General features: G+C 45.2%; 1 protein-coding gene across 1 annotated transcript in view; it reads left to right on the forward strand.

Moving 5' to 3' along the window:
• HPSE (heparanase) overlaps window positions 1–11,663 on the forward strand; it is a 13,300-nt gene extending 1,637 nt beyond the window's left edge. The window contains 11 exon segments of the mRNA XM_057369205.1: window positions 884–1,029; window positions 2,178–2,303; window positions 2,662–2,835; window positions 3,307–3,478; window positions 3,995–4,042; window positions 5,436–5,529; window positions 6,177–6,283; window positions 6,800–6,914; window positions 8,562–8,680; window positions 8,835–8,981; window positions 9,700–11,663. Of these exon segments, the coding sequence (XP_057225188.1) occupies window positions 884–1,029; window positions 2,178–2,303; window positions 2,662–2,835; window positions 3,307–3,478; window positions 3,995–4,042; window positions 5,436–5,529; window positions 6,177–6,283; window positions 6,800–6,914; window positions 8,562–8,680; window positions 8,835–8,981; window positions 9,700–9,859 (1,408 nt within the window). The 3' untranslated portion in view covers window positions 9,860–11,663.
• The last annotated feature ends 2,999 nt before the right edge of the window (window positions 11,664–14,662 follow it).

The raw sequence follows: 14,662 nt of genomic DNA on the forward strand, positions 1-14,662 counted from the left end.
GTGTGGATCCTCCAGTCCTAATTTCCCTCTTCCCACCACTTGCACATTTTCCTCCTCACTGAGGTGGTGAGAAAGGTGTCACCAGCTTTACTGGGAAGTGCTCGGGTCCCCAGCCTCCAGCCCTAACCACAAACTTTGGGGTTCAGCCTGAGGCCAGCCCTGCCKCCACAAGGAGCGGGAAGTACTTGGTGGCCTCTAATCTGCTGTTTGTTATCAGCAGCAGATAGTGCCTAATGTGCCCAGCACCATCCCACGCCCCGCGGTTTCCCGCAGTGAAGGCTGGATGTCRGTGCTGCACATCCTGCATGGGGTGAGAGCAAGTCACAGGAGGCATGGTCGAGTTCCTCTGAACACCTGCCTTGATAAAGTTAACAWCTGTCCCAGGAGGATCCTTAATCTCCCTTGGGTAAAAAGATGATTCTCTGGTTGTTGTGGGTGGAAGTTGAGACTGATGATGTCTAGTCAGTTTTGTGGCCACCTTCTCACAGGACGGTTGTGTTGGTGTTGCATAAACAAAACCAAAAAATGTAGGGGAAGAGGATGTTTAGGACAAAAAAAACCCAAACCTTTTTTTAAGTTTTTCCTTACTTTGCTCCTGGGATTTCACTCCCTGCCTGTGCCTGTGTTCCCTCAAGCATGTCCCTCCCTTGTTGCCCAATAGACACTCTCCTGGCTCACTTGGCCATCAACGTCCCTCTTGTATAGTGCAGAGGGCTGGAATACATACCCCAGCAAAGCATATCCCAGTCAGGAGTGCCCTGAAGCTACTGGGTAGCYTCAGGTCACCTACTGCAGCATGTTCCTTGAAGTTTTAGCTCTCTAAACCTAAGTTACAGTCTGCATAAATATAGTGGTTTTCTGGTTTTTGGCATTTTTTCCTCAGCAATTCCAAACTGCGTGCCCTGGCAACRGCCCTGTCCCCAGGTTTCCTGAGGTTTGGTGGCACGGAGACAGATTTTCTTATCTTTGATCCAAACAAGGATTCAACTTCAGAAGAAAAAGTCCTCTGGGAACTTCAGACACAGCAAGGTAAAGTCAGCATCAGTGTGTTAGGCTTGAAACTCTCCAGGGTTTTGGAAGGAACTTTGTTTCAGGCTGAGGATGTTGCAAGGGTACAGCAACAGCACTGGGGTCCTCCACAAGGTCAGCATTGCTATCATCCATGGACAGGAGATCTGTGGACTTTCAGCATGGTTTATGGGAAGGGCTGTGTCAGCCATGGAAAAGTGAGACAGGATGTGGGGGAACACATATGTTCCTTGGTGTCTGCCGGAACTCTCCCTTTGCTGCCCTCTGCTCCYTGTCGCTTTGACAGGGAAAGTGCAAACCTGCTGGACCGCTGCCAACTGCTTGAGCTTGGTATTTTCTCTTTGAACTTAGCAAAAGTACATAAATTCTTCAAGAGGTGTTTCAGATGAAAAGAATCCTGTCTACTCCTGTGGCACGTAGCACAATGGTGCAATCCTACATTACTGTATGACCTGAGATGCTTGGTTTTGAAGTTGAGTGGTACTTTTCCTCTCATAGCACTTTGTTAAGCAGCCACTTCCTGCGACTGTGGCTCGTGCTTCCTCTCTGGTTATGGCTTGTTCCTGGTTTGCATGCTTAGAAAAAACATGAAGGAAAAGTGTCTTATGACTCCTGCCGGCACTGCTGCAGGAGCYGTGCAGGGAAGTCAGCACTTTCCCCTGCATGAGGCAGGCAGTGCAGGAAACATTGCCCTGTTCCTGCCCACAGCAGGGTGGACCATGATCCCTGCCACACCACTGTATGCCAGGACRGCTTATCTGCTCCTCAGGCATGGCAACCCATAATTGTCAGCTCACTGGAATGAGGGTTTCCGGATGGTGCTCTAGCTGAAATAGTTTATTGGGGTCTGACAGCCACAGCAGCAGCTTCCAGAAGTCCTTCTCAGTCTTCCCCTATCCCCCTGTCTACATCACCTTAAATTGGAAAGTACACATTTTATACATAGTATGTTTCTATGCATCAAACSAGCCCTCTTTCTCTGTGTGGCTCATGTGAAAGTAGGGGTGACTTTCACAGAAGTGCACAACTGACTCTCAGCCAGGCCCCAGGGATTTGTGCTTCCTCCCGAGGGATGCAGCCCTTGGTGTACTGGACCGTGGCTGTGGGGGTGAGGAATTAATTCCTATCAACCTTCTTCTGTCCTACAGAGGCTTGTGGCTTGAGGCCTRCATTTGCTGCTGTCGAGAAGCTGCTGCTGGCCCAATGGCCCAGCCAGGAGAAGCTGATTCTTGCCGAGCAGAACCGGAAAAAACACAAAAACACCACCATTACAAGTAAGACTTAAACAGCGGGATGCAATTCTCTGCCCAGCAGTAAAAGGGCTGTAGGTGGTTAGGAGCTGAAGTCACTGAGAAAGAAACATTTCACCCACTTGGAAAAATATTCAGAGAACTCTTTTTCTACCRTTTGCCATCTCATGTTTAATAGTATTCACTGCAGGGGCTGGGAGGATCTCAACACCTGCAAGATATTGTGTAGTGAGGCCTGACCTCTTCTGTCTGTCTGGGAGAGTTTGGCACATCTGCAGCATCAGGCTAAATAAATACAGGCAGTAAAGATTGTTGCTTGGCTAGAGCTCAACTAGCCTGCTCTAACCTTGAGATAAACACCCCTCCCTTCTCCTCTGTGCAGAAAATACACTGGATATTCTCTACARCTTTGCAAACTGCTCAGGGTTTCACCTGATCTTCGGACTCAACGCCTTGCTGCGGAAAGGTGGYTTGCAGTGGGACAGCTCAAATGCCCAGACACTGCTGGACTACTGTGCTTCCCAGAGATACAACATCTCCTGGGAACTTGGGAATGGTAAGTGATTGCTGGCCAAGTCAGCTGTCACCTGGAAAAGTATCACCACAGGGTACAGGCTGGTAACTTCAGGTGTTTTGGATGATATGTTTTGGCACATAAAGGCAAGGTGATGTTTTATTAAGAGACACTGAGGTCTTAATTTGTAAAGAGGGATTTCACAAGAGGACAGAACGAATGAGCAAATTGAGATGATTTTGCTACTCATACCAGGACTTTGAGATGAGGTGAGCAGTGCCCCTCAAGGTACAGGATGTCACCTCTGAGGACTGGCTGGCACAGGGTGCTGGAGAGCAGCACGCTGTATCCCTGTGGCTTTTGGTTTCATGCTGATCATCTTCAAATAGCTCACATACACCATGCCAGATAAGGTGAAGCCTTAGGGGACTGGTGCTTCCCATGTGGAATGAGCTGCCCTATTTTGTGCCACAGAAACAGGGTGGTGTGTTGATGTGCACGTGTCTTCCCCAGAGCCCAACAGCTTCAGGAAGAAATCSGGCATCCACATCGATGGCTTCCAGCTGGGGCAAGATTTTATTCACTTACGCCAACTTCTGAATAACTATGCTCTCTACCAGCATGCCAAGCTCTAYGGTCCTGATGTTGGGCAGCCCCGAAAGCACACTCAGAGGCTGCTGAAAAGGTAGGGGTGTGAGGTGCCAGCRGCACTCCCTGGGGTGGAGCAGGTGTGGAGAAGAGTGGCTTGTCTGCCCCAAATGCAGGGGGTATGAAGAGGCATCAGGGCAGGGGTTGAACGATTTTTTTCCCTTRAGTAGGAAAACTAAAATCTTATTTGCATGCACAAGCTCAAGGCTTGAATATCAGCCAGGTGAAACTCAGCTGCTGGCAGAACGTCAGTGGTTCACACKTTTTTCCATTGAGCAGTGGCTCCARGGCTGTGCTAACAAGGGCTTTTAGCCTGAGAAACACCCGTGTGTACACAAACATCAATTCATCCTCCCAGCAACCTGCTGAGGCTGCCAGGCTGCCCAAAGCCTGCTTAGAAGCCATGGCAAGCTTGGTCCCCAAGAATTCCCCATCAGTACTGCCAGCTGGGGGGAGAGGGGAGGGCTGTGCTTGGTGTTGCACTGGTGGAAGGGCCATGACCCATCACTGGTGCTGCTAACTCCCTGCTTTCCACCATTCCCTCTGGTTGCAGCTTCCTGAAATCAGGAGGGAAGGCGATYGACTCTGTCACATGGCACCAGTAAGTACCACTTGGTTATCACTGATTRCTGCCTGTTTTCTTTACAAAATGCCAATTTGAAAATCTCCATAGAACAGGGGAGTGTGAAATTCCCCTTTCAGCCATTCTTCAGCGGCCTCTCCACAAATTTCTTTGTGCAGAATGAAAGATGAATTCATGTTGCAAAAGTGCTGAAGCCTCCAAAGGGTCTACTTGGTGCAGAGACCCAAAAGCAGTGGTGGGAGGTTGGTACATAARCACAGCAGCAGGGCATGCAATGTGTGCAAGATGATAATTTTATTTGCCCTATTTATGTCTACTTGATATAAAGGAAAAGCCCTGCAGATCTGGCTGACCCTTGTCCCTGAAGAAGTATCAGCAGCTCCTCCTGCTCTCTTGAGTTTATTCTCTGAGTCATTTCAGGCTCTGTGTGGGCAACTCACCCTCAGATCCCACATGCAGTGCAAGCAGCACCTGCACAATCCTGGCCCTTTGTTCTTGTGCAGTGACTTTGATTTGTAGGTTTAAAGTGCTCATAGGGACAGTGGGGTTAGTTGGCGCCAGGGCCATGAACTCCACATGTTTGAAAGTCATTTCCATGTGAAGTCATGAAAGCTCTGCTTTCCAGAGCTAAAAGCAGGACAGTGACATACAGCAGTCAGATAACTGTGGGAAAAGATGAACATASTTAGTTATTATATATGTATAAATTCATGAATTATCTAGGTATTTTGAGCTTCTAGAAAGACACAAAACCTGTCCTTTCCTTTTCCTGGGCTGTTCTTTACTAATTTAGGATTATCKGGTTTTAGCTTCCTCTTGTGGCTGGAAGGCTTCAGCTACTTCTGGTAGGACTGAGTAATAGCAGGATGAAATGCAAAAACCGCAGGGATCCAAATTTAATTGGACAAAACAGAATTAAAACCACTTCTGCTCATGATGGAGGGCTATCTTCATGCTATAGGGATGCCCACATTCCAGCTCCCTCCAAGTGGCCAAAATATTCCAGCAGGCGGATGGATGCTGGGATCTCATATTTTAAATATATAACTTGATACAGTAAAGCAAATAATCACATAGTRGTGTTAGACTCCTCAACAAGAGAAGATTTACAGAAACTGGTTCTTGGTGATGTTTTCCTTATTCTAAATGAAGTACATGCAAAAAAACCTATTKCTTCTGCTGGTGGAAATTTCTGTGATATCCTGCATCCACAGAGGCATTTATATCTGACTGTCCCTTAAATACAAGTGACATACCTACACATTTGRAAAACAAAAAATTAAAAAGCACCAGACAGAAAAATCGTGCTGTGGATAAATTGATACCAATCAATTGAACACTTTCAGTAGTGTTTTGTAYCACTGATGGTATTTTTCCCTAATTTTGGCTATGTTTTTTTTCCCATTTTCAGCTACTATGTGAATGGACGGAGTGCAACAAGAAGGGATTTCTTGAGTCCTGAAGTGCTGGATACCTTTGCCATAGCCATATATGAAGTCTTGGAGGTGCCTTGTCCTCTTCAATCACTCCCACATTCAGTTTCCAGGGGGTTAGCAGAGAATCCAGAATAAAGCACTATTTCATACTAGCARTAAACAGGGATCCTCAAAGCTTGAGTGCTCTGACATGGTAAATCAAAAAAAAAAAGCAAAAAACAATACTGAGAATAAATGAGTGCCAACAGTTTGCCATGCAGCAGTCATGGTGCTAGGTGCATTACACACCTACAACATTCTCACATTCTCATTTATTGATGTAGTAATTACTCAGGGATGTAATTTATGGTCACCTCCCCCCCCCCCACTGCATTCTTTTTTTATTTTGACATCCTGAGAATGGTATAACTTAGAATATAGCACTATTCAGCACAAGAAGAATTACAGGGCATGGACTTTAGTGATTTCTGTCTTGTTTTGTATATGTAGCAGGTTAGAGTTGGTTTGTTTTTTGTTGGGGAGGCAGAGGCATGAATCTACTTCTAGTCCTTTCAATCCAAATTTCTGTGACATCCCATCTCAGGGTGTTATCTCCTTAATGCAATCATCCTAAGTAAGCCTTTGGCTAAAGCAGAAAATTTAATTTATTTCAGCAGCCAAAAAACTTAACTGTTGTCTCCTCTTCTTCCCTAATTTGAATTTGGATCACTGGCCAGATTGTTGACGGTACCGTGCCAGGCAAGAAAGTCTGGCTGGGAGAGACGAGCTCTGCCTATGGAGGAGGAGCTCCCAGATTGTCCAACACTTACGTTGCTGGCTTTATGTGAGTACCATGTCCCAGCTGTGGGGAAATTACATATTTTGCCAGCTGAAGGGGACTGCCCCATAGGAGGAATGTGTCTTCCTCAGGTTTCCTGTGGAGTGTGGGCAGGTTTTTTCCTTCTATAAGACATGATGMCATTTTCACAGGGCCTGGTGGGCCAGCAAGTCGAAGTCTGGTAATGACAGGCAACCTTGTTATTGGTTTGATGATTTCTCTCAGCCTTCAGATCCTTGGTCAGTTCAGGAGAATCCACTGCCTCTCCTGGTTTCCACCACCTGCAAACAGGGGAATGGAGCAACTGTTCCCACCAATTTGGGCTTAAAGGGGTGGTCTGAACTTATTTTTTAATGTAATCAATGCAAGACCTGAATTGAAATGAGTTGTGTGGTTTTAATGAAGTAAGCATCATGCACTAATTTTTGCTTTCCTGCTTCCCGAGCTGGTTAGAAGGGGGCAACAGAGTACARTTATAGTCAGCAATTTCATCTGTGTGACATTTGCCTCATTTTTTGGCAGGTGGTTGGACAAACTCGGGCTTTCAGCCAGGCAGGGSATTGATGTGGTGATGAGACAGGTTTTCTACGGGGCAGGGACATATCACCTGGTGGATGCCAACTTTGAGCCTTTGCCGGTATGTAAATAACAATCCCTGACTGCACCTCTGCACAGGCAACACTGCGTGTGGTGGGACAAGTCAGCTCTTTCAACATCTCTTTTTGGCTGGATGGTCACAGGAATCCTTGCATCTAAATCATATCATGTTTCATTATGGGTTAATATACTAAATATATACATATATATATGTATCTATACAATATATTTACACCAAATGCAGGGGTGCAGCCAGTCTTCAGCACAGCAGAGACGGATTTGTAGGACATGATGCTCTGGTTTCCACCTGCTCCTGGAGGCTGTCTTGGGTTTGAGTACTCCTTGGTTGAGTGATGAGCAGTTTATGAACAGAAGTGGTACAAGATATCAAAATTAATTGCATTCCATGTGAAAACCAGGTCAACACAAAGTCAAGACTCAAGCATGTTGTAGGTCATGAGCATATTCAGCCYACAGCGGTGGCTGAAGGATAATTAAATTGGAACACACATTTAGTATAGTTTGATTTATCAGGAAATAACGTTTTGCTGTGATGAAACCTCATTATTTGAACTACACATTGTTCTTGCACATACAGCATGTTTCTTTGTACTGCTGGCACTTAGCTTGCGGTGAGAGGACAGCATCTTTCCTTTTAGCATTCCTCTCATTTTTCTGCTTCCAAATTATGATTTTAACAGGTGGTCATAAAGCCAGCCTGAAAGAAAACCCAGCATACGGGGATTTTCCATCCTGCTTGCTCAGCTGGTTCCTATGCYAGAGGCTGCCATCAGGCTTGCTGCTTTGGGCTTTTTATTCCCTCATTTAAAATAGATTTAATTTGGACCGAAACGATGTGCCTTGTTCCTCAGCTACAGGCAGTACAGATGCTAATCAAGCCAATAATGTTTCAGAGGCGGGGAAATCCAAACCCAGGCCCATCAACTGCAGTTTGAACCAAAATGAGGAGGCACAGCAGTATCAGAAGGCTGCACCTCCTTGCAGAGAGGTTGAGCATGAAGTCTGATAGGAAAAGTAATTTCCTGGGCTTGTGGTGAGTCAGGAGAGAAACACAACAGTTTTCTTTCTAAGAAAACTTCAAAGACAGACAAATGAGCTGGAGAAACTCTCTGAAAGCCTGGAAAGACCTGGAAAAAAGGAGTCTGCATKAGTATCACCCTTCTCTGAGGGATCATCCTGGGGTATCAGAGGATGCACTTGTGACTRGAATTCAGAAATCAACCCTGAGACCTGTTCAAAAGTACAATGTTAGTGTAAGGGGTTAAAGTTTTGAGAGCTTTTTCTTGGTGTTGTGCTTTTGCCTTAGGTACATGCTTTTCTGCAGGAAGGGCAGCTCACAGCCTGCATTCAACCCTGAGGCCCTCTGTACCCTGCAGAAAGGTGTTTCCAAAAATCAAACAATCTCTCCTGTCAAAGCTCTGAGAGTTGCTTATGAAGGGGAAAATGACTCAAAGGTACCTTGTAAACACAGCTGCTCACTGGCAGGGCTTCCCCTTCAGCTACAGTGTTTGTGTGAATTTGAGTAGATATGGTGAAAAGCTTGGCAAAGCAAAAAGCTATGGAGGAAAACCCCTTGAAATGAGCATCAAAATGAAGGTCAGGTTAAGCACTGTGTGGAGCACATGGCATGTACACCTATGTTTCCATGTGTTTTTGTGCCTCCCAGGACTACTGGCTGTCACTGCTCTACAAGAAGCTGGTGGGTACCAAGGTGCTGCAGGTTGGCCTGGCAGGAGCTGACAAGAGGAAACTCCGTGTCTACCTCCACTGCACAAACAACCTCAAGTAAGCCTCCAGAAAAGGCAAAATACCCTAGAAACTGAGCCCGTGGCCACCCCCAGGCTGACAAATGCCATTTGGGAAAATGCAAGGTCACTCACTATTTCAGTGAAACCTCCTTCTCTCCTGAWCCCCACTATCACCTTCTCTTGCCTTGCAGCCCAAAGTACAGAGAAGGGGATGTGACACTGTTTGCCTTAAACCTCTACAATGTTACCCAACATTTGGAGCTACCGAATTCCCTATCGAGCAAGCACGTGGATCAGTACCTCTTACTGCCTCATGGCAAAGAGAATATTCTTTCCAGGTAAGTGTGCAACTCCTCCCAACCCTGTGGCAAAGACTGTGCATAGGGTCAGATGGTCTTTCAAATCTCACCTCATTCAGTTTGCAAGGGGGAAGAAGAGGTTACCATTCAGACATCTGAATTTTTTTCCAGTTAGATCTGACTTCTGTTAAATCAGGTCTCCTAAACTCAGGCTCCTGAAAGCTTCCTAAGTTATAAAGACATTTACTTGATGTTAATTTGGAAGTTTTTTCCTAGCAGGATTCAGTGCTCTGGGCCAGTTGCTAAAGCCCATTTTTTTTTTTTTTTTACACAAGCACAGGTAAATTGTTTTTCCAAGTGCTGGCTACTGATTTACAGAAATGTGTTCAGGCTTTGTATGTTGATGAGGTTTTTTATGTTGTCATTGTTAATGCATCCACAGGGGAAGGATCTGCTCTGTGGGCATAGAAGAATATTATTATTTTCAGGGAAAAACCAATTACAATTTTTAACAAAAAGCCTATTTTGCTATTGATCTCACTGGAAGAAACATGTACTTTTCAATGTGCTACTACTCTGAAGGAGYCCTTGCAGAGGGAGTTCTGCAGATGTCTGTGTGTGTGTGCGTACACCCACACTCAAGAGAAGTTTAGTTTGGCTTTGGGCTGAGTTAATGTTTGCACTCAGGCCCAGAGCTGTTTGTGCTCGATGGCAAACAGAGCACAGCTGCCCAAACAGTCTCTCTGTCCCTCTCCAGGTCTATTGAGCTGAACGGCCGGGTGCTACGGATGCTGGATGATGAAACACTGCCAGAGCTTATGGAAAAGCCCCTTGGTCCTGGCAGCCTGCTCGGCCTTCCAGCCTTCTCCTATGGCTTTTATGTTATCAAAAATGCCAAAGCTCTTGCTTGCATTTAATTGGTCATTATACACACTCAGGATAAATGTAAAGCACTTGGCTAGTAGGGAATTCTAATCCTAGAAATTCACATTTCTACCACAGGATTTAATTCTGGTAAAGGATGTGGCAGCACTAGTATGAACTGTGAGATGGGGAAGACATAAGACCCCACAGGGTAATTGGTGAGGGATGCTTGTTCAGCTCCCARGAGAATTATCCAGGTAGAGCAAGACCAGGCAGGGGCTGATTTGCTCTTGATCCAGCCTGTCACTGTACTTGAGCATGGAACCCTTCTCCATACCACACACGGAGCCACATCAACTTCTCACACTGCTCAGAGCTCTGCCAGCYCAGGCACTGCAACCTCCCCTCTCCCTCACTTTTGTGCAAGCAAGCTCCTAAAGCAGCTTCTTCAAAAGCTTACCTACAGAAAGGATGAGCAGAGTTTTTATTTGACCTGCACAGCTGTGACTTTGCACTATGTGGAGAACCTGAGAAGGGGTTTATGTTTGCTGAGGGCATTGTGGGGTGGAAAGCATGGGCATGCAAAGCAACCCAATGTCAGAGTGCTTGCAGGAGGAAAGGCCTGGCAGAGAAACCAGGTCGCCTACCAGATTTGGGGCAGCACCACACACTATACTCTCAAGCTAGGTGAGTTCAGTCACAAGATGGAGCTGTGGCTATGTTTTTGACACAGGRAATGCAGGCTATTCCTGTAGGGTGGTCTACCACTGTTATCACACACTTTGTCCCTGCAAGGAAAGGAGAGGAGCCCCCCCAGTGCCCTGGAAAAAACCCTCAGTTTTTAGTGAACTGCAYGGGGAGTTCGTGACTCCTCAGCCTTCACCACCCTGCAGGCAGCTCAGCTGGGAAGGACTTCCCTGAAACCTATTCACAGGCAAAGCTATCTCTGCTTTACACTCCCTAATGCACTCAGGTCTCTTCCATCCTCGAGGAAATGGGATAGGAAAGAGGCTGAGCAAACCACTCACCCCTGAAACACCAGAGGGATGTCGGTGACCTTAGAGCATTGTGGGGACAGAACTGTTCAGCCAGGCTCACATCCTTCCCGCAAGAGAAACAACAATTTTGGCCAGAAGTCTGTGTCGGTGGTGGCTTTTCTCCTCAGCTGTGCCTTCCCCATGCACACCCTGTTGCAGTTTGTTGTCCAACCTGTCCACACAGGCTGCTGGTGCCCAGGGCAACAAGAAGCCTCAGACAGCACCTGTGGCCTCCTGTACATWTTTATTTGCATCTACTTTTCTTGGAGATATACAATCCACACCACTGTCAACGCCTTATGATATTTTGAGCACAGCAGGGAAAAACAAYCCCACACTACTGTACTTCCCTTTTTAAGATTTAAAAAGATGCTATCAGCTACATGGGGTTTAACACAGGACAGAGAACCTTTTTTAATCAGAGGACTTTCAGAACTGATGTACTTTTGTAGCTGTGATGAAAACCTGCACACTAGAAAGATTATACTTGAGTTCAGTGTGTCAAAGGAGTGTGTGCATCCACAGAAGAGATGCATTCTGTGAAGGGTTAGGTATCAGGGGATAATATAGATCAGAAATGAGGAAGGCTGAGTTTGTTTACATTGTCCAAGCTTCRTAAAAGAAGTAAAGAGAGTGTAAGACGGAGTGGAAAGTCTTACATACAGTCGGCATAAAGTTAATAATATATAATTATTATAAAAATGTAAGTCACAACTAAAACATCAGTTATTATTTGCCTGGTAGCTTTAGAACTTTTCAAAAAGTTTGTTTTATTCCAATGCTTGTGAGTTTTGTATTTAAAGATTTTAATTAAAGCATTTTATACCAGCTTTTGGCAATTTTCAATTATTTTAAGACCCCTTTTTGGCATACTGATACCAGAACAATCTCTACTTTTTTTTTTTTTTTTTTTTTTTTTTTTTTTTTTTTTTTTTTTTTTTTTTTTTTTTTTTTTTTTGTTATAATTACCCTTGCTTATCAATGAGAATACCCAAGTACACAAAAATGGAAGAAATCATACAGGGGTTGGTGTGTTTTACTTGTGCTTGCCCACCAGTTCAGAAGCCCTTCATCCAGCCCGACTCAGACATGACACATGTGCTGGTGATTGGCACACAGGAACTATCAGGAGGGGCACAGGGACATTTGGGCATGCAAATGACAGCTTCACTCAACCATGCCTTCCTCTCTGAGCCCGGTTCTTCAKGGTGGGGTGGGGAGGTTTGATTTACATCTCAGGAACCATCTTTCTCTTTACAAAGTGTTGCACATCAAGCTGATAGCTACTGTTAGCTGTGTACAAACAGAGCAGGAGGGRCACAAGTGCAGGGAACAGGAATGATGGTGGAGCCCAGCATTCCAAGACAGCAATGGTCTGAAACAGAGATCAACGTCACCTAAACAGGATCAATGCTCGCCCCACTCTGTATCTCTGGGGCCTTTCTTCCTTTGTGAATGTTGTAAACCTTGAGGGCTCCAATATGTGTGTGTACATTTGTTTGAGAACAGGGAGAACCGTATCTCATGCTCACTGCAATTCACTTTTGCCCTTTTGACTCTGGAGATCAGATTACTCACATTGGAGTAGTTGTAAACCAGTTCCTGGAAGATGGAGTAAGTTGCATCAGACTTTAGTATAGGAGATCATTTGTTGTACGTGAAAATGGATAATCTCCTTAGAGTAAGGGACATTTTGATCATCACCTCAGATTTGAGCCAAGCAAGATAGTAGGGCCTTAATGCTTTTTGGTTTTTCAAAGTCTAAAATTAGCTATTCCCTTAATTACTTTTCAATGAATCACATTCATTGAAATTAATAAAAAGTGGCCAGGCCACTTTATTATGAATATAAATACAGTGGCAGTAAGTTTACTTTGCTGCTTTACTTCCACAAGATCCTTAAAAAAAATCTGCAAACAGTCCAGGGTTTCTTGCCACATCACATATGAAAAAAACCTCAAAACAGTGTCTGTAGAGGAGCATCCACCTGGTGACATTCAGAGCACCTGTGTTCCTATGGACACAGCAGGCAGAGATGCTGTGGCCATCCATTGCCAGGACTCCCTATTCAAACMTGCCTCAGGCACTTGTCTGTATCTGAATAAAGCCCATGATGATCTTGTCAGCATGAAATGGAGCCTAGATTATTAGTCATTCTTCATCAGAATTGAGCAACTATTTCCTTTATGGTTCTGGACTAATCATTTTACTGCTGTGGACAACAGCTCATTAAAAYAATAAATGGCAAAACATTAAAGTCACTTCATCATCACATTCCTGTTTCCYTTCCTCCTGCCAGTCAGCATCTTGGGAAATTAAAGTTCAAAATGGTTTCCATTGTTTTCTACCAGTGTGTGAGYCGTTCATGCTGAAGGAAGTGTGTAATGCAAAAAAAAACTTATATTCTACAGGGACAATGAACTCCCCAAGCAATCTTTCAGCAGCAGATCCCAGGACATTTTGATGCTGAAACCGTGCCATTTAAGGCAAAGGTTTCATGGTTTTCTCCTCTGCTCTCTGGTTTGTGCAATAATTCATAAACTCATGTTACAACCAGCCCCTGAAGGTGAGGTAACTGAGGTTCTTGTTCATGGATCACTTGGGGCAGATAAGAGAGAAATGGCACTGAATGATCGGTGTTTGTACACACACAGAAGGTTTAGTTTAGAATGATGGAAAGGAGGTATGCAGCCGTTTCGGTTATTATCTATAGAAATAAAACAACATTAAAGTWTAAAGATATAATTTAAGAAAATACATAAGGAAAAGAAAGGATAAGATAGTGGAAAGGAAAAACATGAAAGGAATGAGAAGAATGTTTACAAACAGTGAGTATGCCTGTAGAAAAAGACAGATACTGATAGGTAAAAGCAGCAACAGGAGGAACCATGAATTTCAGAGGAATGTTACTAATTGACACAGACTGTTGCTCATCCAAGGCCATGTTAAATTCCTGGACTTTAAGAAAAATAAGAGAGATACGAATAAAAAAGGGGGGTGCATATTAGAAGGGGATATTAGGCGATTTGGGATGTCTGTACCTCTCAAGTACTTCAGCCAATGGGGAAAGGAAGAGGTTGACGTGGCCAGGAAAACAGGATTAAAAGGAGGCTGCRTCCTCCAATAACTTGAGAGACCCCAGGGGAAATGCCCTATGGCCTCTCCCCTTATTAGATAAAGCTACAGGACTCCTGTSTCCTTTTTGGACACWAACATAATGAATTTTTCTGCACGGATATCACCACCTGTGGACCCAGCGATGAGACTAGATTGATACAATTTTGATGTGGTGGTCACAGTCTTGATCCATCAGGGACGGGGAAGTTCAGTGGGCTAATAKACAGTCTGGTTCAGGTGGGAATGCCCCCGCTGCTAAGCAAAGGTGGGTTTGTTGTGGCCACCTGGGCTGTTCTTACGCAGATCTGAGGCTCCCCACCACACACCCCAAACCTCTGCTGCTCCCCTCCGGCTCCGAGGGTGCAAACCCGGYCTCAAGCCAAGCGCCCGCTGCTTTTGCAGCTTGATTGCTCGAATCCTTAACCCTCAGAGTACAAATCCCTCACACAGATAGTGGGAGAACTGAGTGAGCGAGAAGAGATACAAAATCCACATGGGAAATCTGATTTTTTTTTTTTTWAACTGACAACAGCGGTAAGAGGTTTGCGAGATGACACCTATTACGAACGATCACGTTACGTTTTGGGCACGAACATTTCACCGGTGACACCCTGACCCCGTCCCGCCTCACGCCYGGGCGCAGGGCAGCTGAGGGCGCCGCGCATGCGCCGTTCCGCGTGACCCCGGCCCGCCGGCTGCGGA

The sequence above is a fragment of the Malurus melanocephalus genome, unplaced genomic scaffold (assembly GCF_030028575.1).
Source record: "Malurus melanocephalus ecotype Western Australia unplaced genomic scaffold, MMel_1.1 scaffold_105, whole genome shotgun sequence".
Taxonomy (NCBI): domain Eukaryota; kingdom Metazoa; phylum Chordata; class Aves; order Passeriformes; family Maluridae; genus Malurus; species Malurus melanocephalus.